This window comes from Castanea sativa, chromosome 3 (assembly GCF_040712315.1).
Source record: "Castanea sativa cultivar Marrone di Chiusa Pesio chromosome 3, ASM4071231v1".
Taxonomy (NCBI): domain Eukaryota; kingdom Viridiplantae; phylum Streptophyta; class Magnoliopsida; order Fagales; family Fagaceae; genus Castanea; species Castanea sativa.
The window spans coordinates 58,021,385-58,028,227 of record NC_134015.1 but is presented as its reverse complement, the minus strand read 5'-3'; the positions used below and the strand labels follow the sequence as shown (position 1 = coordinate 58,028,227).

Sequence of the window (6,843 nt, the reverse complement as noted above, 5' to 3'; positions counted from 1 at the left end):
TTGCCACGCGTAAGGCGACTTTCTTATTACGTAGAAGCAATGTGGTTTGTTAACGAGTGACCCGTAGATCTTGAAGAAGTTGGAGAAGCCAAATTAACTAACAAACTGTCAAGGTTGTAGTTTGCCTCGGTTGAGGATTGACCAATCATTACACCAATCATCATCGACCTTTTGCAAGATTACTACCAATTATGTTTTTCTATTCAAGTTTTGCTCTTCTTTTTTATTGGTAATATTGCTAATTTACATAATGTCTCTTATAACATAGCCTATCTTAAATATGATTTTATCAATCTTAATTTGGATAACTTATTTGTGCATACGCAAATGTAAAACGTATTAGTAGTTAATATTTTATAAGCGATACATGCATTATAAAAAATATTCTAGCTTTTTACATAACCTAATTTTTTTTTCCTTCTAAGAAGAAATAACCTAATATATTAATTGGACTACTCTCATCTATTTATAACATGTATTTTAAATTTTTTAATTCAAAAAATAAATATAAAATGTGAGTATCAAAATAAATATAATGTTTGAAATCGTCAATATTTCTCTTAGCAATATTGGATTTCATGTATTAAACAATGAATTTTAGTAATAAATTTGTCCATAAAACTATTAATTCTAATTTACATTTTGATTGAGAGAGAAATGAAGAGTAAAATATTTGAGAGATTGAAAATTTTTAAGCTACGTCATACATTGTAAAACATATTAATAGAATACCCATTTGAAAAGTATATAACATTTTAAAAAATAATTTTTATTCATAAAGAATTTTCCTTTTAGTGATAGATTTTTTTTTTTTTTAATACAAAGAAGTAGATATAATATATTCTATTTTAAGCGGACTAGTGGTGGAGACACCGGCCTAAGGCTGTGTTTGCTACAGTGGTGGCTTGTGGCCTAAGAAATCCAATTTAACATTATTAAAAAAAAAAAACATAAAAAAAAAACCATAATAAAATAAATAAACCCAAACCAAAAACCAAATAGGAAAAGAAATCCTTGTCTCTCTGAGACGCTGTCTCTATATATATACACACTAGGCTGTCACAATTCTAAACTCAGTTCTCAGAGCCGCACGGTCTTTCAATCTCTTTCTCTCTCTCTCTCTCTTTTCTTGGTGTTCTGATCTCTTCGCCGAGGTACCATTCTCTCTCATTCATTCTTTTGTTCTTGAATATAAGAATTCTTTGATTATGGTTTTAGCTTTGAGGTTGGTTTGCTTGTTTCAATGTTTTTTTGTTGTTGTTGTTGTTGGTGTTTTTTGTGTGGATCTGGGGTTTAACTTTTGTATTCAAAGCTAATGTCTTTGTTTAAATTTGTTTTTTGTAAAGGTTGTATCTTGGCATTGTTAAATTGTTATTTGTGTTGGAAATAACAGAGATTTAGTTTCGAGTGTAGAGAATTTTTAATATTGTTTAGTTTGTATTATTTCATGTATAGGAATATCCCAATAGTTTATCAAAAAAAAAAAAAAGAATATCCCAATAAACCCATCATGATTAAAAGGAGAAGAAAGATTTTTTTTTTTTTTTTTAATTTTTTTTGCTGCAAAATTTAATTTTGACTGTTTTCTGAAAGAGCTATAACCTTAAAAACCTTAAAAGCTGAAGAATTTCTATATTTAATTTTGAAAGTGTTTTCTGAAGAGCTATAATAATAAAATAAGAAGAATTTTTTCATTTTTTTTATATAATAATTTGAAAAAATACAATATTTTTCTGAAGAACTTTCAATGTTTCATCATTGGATGATTCATACGGCTAAATATCACCCCTTGTTACTGTGTGTGTGAACCTATGTATGATACTCAATGCCATCAAGCTACGAGGCTAATTGCAAATCAAAACTTAATGTTTCATGTTATGTTGATTGTATTTTCATACAGATTGTCTAAAGTAGGTTTAAGAATTTGCTTCTTGGTTTTTCTTAATTTTTGTTTTTGTTTTAATCTGCTATGTATTAAAATTTCTTTAGTAATATTTGCCTAATGTCATTGAACTATACTTGTGGCAAATCAAAATTATATATTTAATATTGTCTTTCATTATTTTTTGATACAGATGGTTAAAGTAGGTTTAAGAACTTGATCCTTGATTTTTTCTTCAATGATCTGTTTTAATCTGCGGTTTGGATGGACATCCACATATTCAAGTTACTTTACTAATATTTGCCTACAAATTATTCTATTTTTCAGTCTTCAATGTCATACATACTATCTCAATGTTGAAGATTTGCTTTCACTATGCAATTAGCCTTTTTTTGGGTGCATATTGTCCTATATGTTGTACTTGTTTGTTCGCTATTTCATTTTGGAATGTCCCAAAATATTGTTCTTTTTCTAAAAATAAAAGTCATTAATTTACTAATGTTTCTATTATACTTTATTTTCAAAACTATTTGAAAAGAAAACTAACAAATATTTAAAAAATCAATCTAATTGGGGCACTTTTTTAGTTGTCTTATTAAGAATAACTCTTTTAAAAAGAACTGATAAATTTATTTAAGGGTAATTTTGTAAACTTATACATTTTTATAAGGCAAATAAGACAATAAATGATGTTTTCTTAAAAAGTTTGACTTTTCAAACAGGACAAACAAATTAGGATAGAGGGAACAGAAAAGATTTATTTTTGGTACATTAATTTATGGTTGTTTGTTGTCCTTGTGTTGGAGCAGAAAAAAATTTCTTTTCAGTAGATTAGTTTATGATTGTTTGATGTCATTGTGTTGATGCAGATATGGCAAGTCAAAGTGAAGATGCTTCCGACACCGCAAGTGCGCAGGTTGTTGGCCATGCCTTTGTTTCTCAGTATTATCAAATTCTGCATACAAATCCAGAGGAGGTTCACAAGTTTTATAACAGTTCGAGTGTGCTCAACCGACTTGGGACTGATGGTGTGATGAGCTCAATTACTACCTTGGAGGTAAGTTTTGTAAAAGGAAAGCTTAAATAGCTAAATGTCTCACTGATGTTCTTGTCTAGATTACACATTTTCTTCCACATGCAAAAGAATCAATATTCCGTGCAGGTCATATTAGAATTACATAATTCCCGCAAATGCACATACACAACCATACACATTTACATATCACTTGTGAATGCTTAAGCTATTTAATTTCATTTTTGAATGTTTGTTGCAGTTCATATTTTCCACTGATTTGTGTTTGTGGATTGAAAATTGTTGAATGCTTTATGCTTTAACCTTATTGTGAGTTTTGTTGCTGAGAGAGGGGTTATGGAATGTAGTTTGGATTTCCATGAAAGGTGATATTTAGATTCTTTATATGTTTTGGGCTGTATGGATATTAGGAAAAAGTTGAATCTTGGATGCTTAGGAAAAGTGTTGAAGCACGCACATATGTTTGTGTGTTTTAGTTTCATTGTTTCATTTGTCCAAATTAGAAAATACAAATATAAAATAATGGCCGCATTCCTTTATTATTTTTGTCTAAGCTTTTATCTTCAAAGGGCTTTGATTTATTTTTTCCCCTGTAAATTATACATTTACACATGTTGATGAGTAAATTGTCATTCTTTCATTTTGAAATAGGCCATTAAGGACAAGATACTCTCCTTGGATTACCTGAACTATCAGGTTGAAATATTGACTGCAGATTCTGAGCTTTCATTTAACAATGGGGTGATTGTTCTAGTTACTGGTATTTTAACTGGAAAGGAAAATACTGGAAGGAAATTCAGTCAAGTTTTCTTTCTAGCCCCTCAAGAGAATGGCTACTTTGTCTTGAACGATGTTTTTAGGTTCATATCTGAATCTGTGGAGGTTGATACTGTGGAAAATAATCATATTGAAGAAAGTGCTCCAAAAACTCCTTTGATGACCGATCCTAGTAAGTGTCATGTTTCCATTTGTTTGCTCTCTTTTTTTGGTCTCATTCTCTCTGGTTGCCTCTTTTTGTTTGGGCAAGGGTGTCTTATTTTTGAATTTATAAAAGATTTATTATTTTCTTTGATTACAGAACCTACTGTTTCTGTGTCAAATCAAACAACCTCATTGGCCAATGGGACGATGCCCCTTAGTGAAAAAAGGGTTGCTGATCTTCCAAAGAAAGCTGAGGATCTTCCTAAGAAAGCTGAGGATCTTCCTAAGAAGTCTGAGGATCTTTCAAAGAAGTCTGAGGATGTTCCGAAGAAAACATTTGCATCAGTGGTAAGCAAATCTATACTTGTGTAGTTTTCTAGCTATTATTATCACTGAACATACTTTATTGCCTTTTGTTGTGCTTGTTCCAGGTGCAATTATTGAAGGACAACAGTGCTCCATTCCAATCGAGGGTTCCACCTGTTAAACCTGCTGAACCATCCCGTGCATCTGCAGCACCTGAAGCTACAATTCCTAGTAGCAACAGTACCAGGGAAAAGACTGATGATCATGCAGGTGTTTATTTCTTCTCGTGATCTTATTTATTGATACCTGGAATGGTGTTCAATTAAAGATGCTATATAAACTTCCCTTTTCATTCCCAGCTTGTTTCTTCTAATATCTATGATTGTACATGTCCAGCTAAGACTCATGCCATATTTGTACCAAATCTGCCTATGAGTGCAACTGTTGAACAACTTGAAGCGGTTTTCAAGAATTTTGGGCCTATTAAGCATAATGGTATTCAAGTTAGAAGTAGCAAGGTTTGTTTCATATTTAACTTGGTTAACTCCATTTAGATTTCTTATTTATAATGATGTTCACATGTTGTGTATTTGCTATCTTCTATCCAGCAACAGGGGACATGTTTTGGTTTTGTGGAATTTGAATCTGCCAGTTCGATGCAAAGTGCTATTGAGGTATTGACTTTTCTGTTTTATATTCTTCACCACCCAATTTGCTGTTATCTTGTATATTGGGGATTAACCTTTTAATCGACAATAACTTACCTGTCTAAACTACCATTGTACGCTCTAAGCTTCATTCTCATATTTTTCACCAAGCAAGGACACACAAAACTTCATCCTCTGTTTTCTGCATGGCTGTCATGATCAACTTTTCGTACTTTGTGGATATGTGTGGTACGCTTGTCAACTTAATGTTGTGAAGTAACTTATGTGTTTAGGTCTCATGGATTCGGTTATTTTATTTGATGAGTCTGGAGTCTTTGAGTGCCTACTGGATGGGCCATGACTACCTTTGTGCTTTCTTTTTCATTTCCATTCAACTTTCATGATCTTTCTACTTGTTTGGTTCATAAAGGCTATAATTGTGTTGAGGCCTTTAGACATTTCTTTTCATCCAATTTTCTCCTTCAGATGCATGCTGATGTTTTTTCTTTGAGCTGTGGCCTTTTGTGTGTGTGTGTGTGTGTAAGTTGGTCTTTCATTTGTGAGTAACAAATTCTTGCTGAAGCTGTAGTGCTTATAGTTTCTGTGTGCATATAAAATTTGTGCAATGTCCTTGAGTTTTTGTGTGAGCCTCAAGTTATCTACATCTTCTTCTCTTTTTTTTTTTTTTTTTTTTGAATTTCTCCTATGGTTCTACATCTAACATTCCACATGTTACTATTTCAGAAGTCTCCAATTGAAATGTTGGATCGTGAAGTTCGCGTTGAGGAAAGGCGAGGCAAGTTGAAAATTTCCTTTCATTCATCATTATTATTTAAACAGTTCTAAATTTGGTTTGTGGTGCGCTGTCCATAAAATTTATCAAATATCCCAGCCAAATTGGATAAAATCTACTCTCCACCCCCCCTCCCAAAAGAAAATCATCCAACAAGGCTTGTTCATGTTTTGTCATATGGTTGGAATTGATGGTCTGTTGTTTCTTGCAGCTAACAATGACAGAGGGAGGTTTTCAGGACGGGCTGGTTATCGAAATGATAACTTTAGGGGCCGTGGAAACTTCAGTGGTGGGAATTTTAGCGGAGGCCGTGGCTATGGGAGAAATGACTTTGAGAGGCGAGGTGATTTCTCAAATCGAACTCGTGGTAATGCTGGACGGAATGAAGAAACTGGCCATAGGGTCTACCAAAATGGTGGAGGAAAAGCCATCCGCCAAGCCAGTCAAGGCAGCATGAGCTAGGTTGTGACTGCTCCTTTTGCTCCAGTTTTGTTGAGAATAGTACCTTTGTCTTTTTATTACATAGGAAGTTTAGTCAAACAGCGGCATTCTAGGGGGTTTTTTTTTTTGCCTTTTCTGGCTCAAGAGTTTTTAACTTTTTGATAGTTTTATTTTTTATTTTAGTTTATCAATTAAATTGGAAAAATTGTAACTACTTTATTTTTGGAATAATTTTTTTGAAAGGTTAATTAGTGATATGCTTAATATAATTGTGTGCTTGTCTCCTTGTTTTGGTCAATCGTTTATTGCACAAAATTCTGTGCACTAGCTAATTACACACTCACACAGCTTTCTATAACAAAAAAAGTTTACAAGATGATTTACAACCTTCAGCTAAAGCTCAAAGAAGTGGTACTACAAGTAGATTAAACTTTTTAACTACTGGTGATGTCTCAGTTCAATATATCATAGTATCCCTTAAGCGATCATGATTAGTGTATATTTTGAACTTGTATAAGTAGATTCAACATTTTTAACCATTGGTGATGTCTCAATACAATTTATCATAGAATCCCTTAAGCGATCATGATCAGTGTATATTTTGAACTCGTATATCTATCAGGGTAAGATGACTTTTTTTTTTAAACTGAAAAGTATCAAAAGTCTCATGAAGATGACTCTTGTTTAACTGTCCCTCTACCCTGATTCTGAATTTCTTACAAGGATTGGTTGATTGTTATAGTTACTGTGGTGTTGTATATTGTGGTTGGTTACTAGATATTTATGCTTCCTCTAGGTTATTCTTATTTATTTTTCTCTC

General features: G+C 32.4%; 1 protein-coding gene across 1 annotated transcript; it reads left to right on the top strand.

Moving 5' to 3' along the window:
* Positions 1-1,009: 1,009 nt before the first annotated feature.
* Positions 1,010-6,307, top strand: LOC142626819 (nuclear transport factor 2). Its single transcript, XM_075800532.1, has 9 exons — positions 1,010-1,154; positions 2,752-2,939; positions 3,567-3,864; positions 3,994-4,184; positions 4,268-4,412; positions 4,539-4,660; positions 4,751-4,816; positions 5,534-5,585; positions 5,794-6,307. Exons 2-9 carry the CDS (start codon positions 2,754-2,756, stop codon positions 6,042-6,044), a joined length of 1,311 nt encoding a protein of 436 aa, XP_075656647.1. The 5' UTR covers positions 1,010-1,154; positions 2,752-2,753; the 3' UTR covers positions 6,045-6,307.
* The last annotated feature ends 536 nt before the right edge of the window (positions 6,308-6,843 follow it).

Excerpts from the sequence above, each read along its gene's own strand:
- LOC142626819 (XM_075800532.1), top strand. The coding sequence starts at position 2,754 with ATGGCAAGTCAAAGTGAAGATGCTTCCGACACCGCAAGTGCGCAGGTT. Across the intron at positions 3,865-3,993 it reads TCCTTTGATGACCGATCCTA|AACCTACTGTTTCTGTGTCA; the intron begins GTAAGTGTCATG and ends CTTTGATTACAG. Across the intron at positions 4,817-5,533 it reads CGATGCAAAGTGCTATTGAG|AAGTCTCCAATTGAAATGTT; the intron begins GTATTGACTTTT and ends TTACTATTTCAG.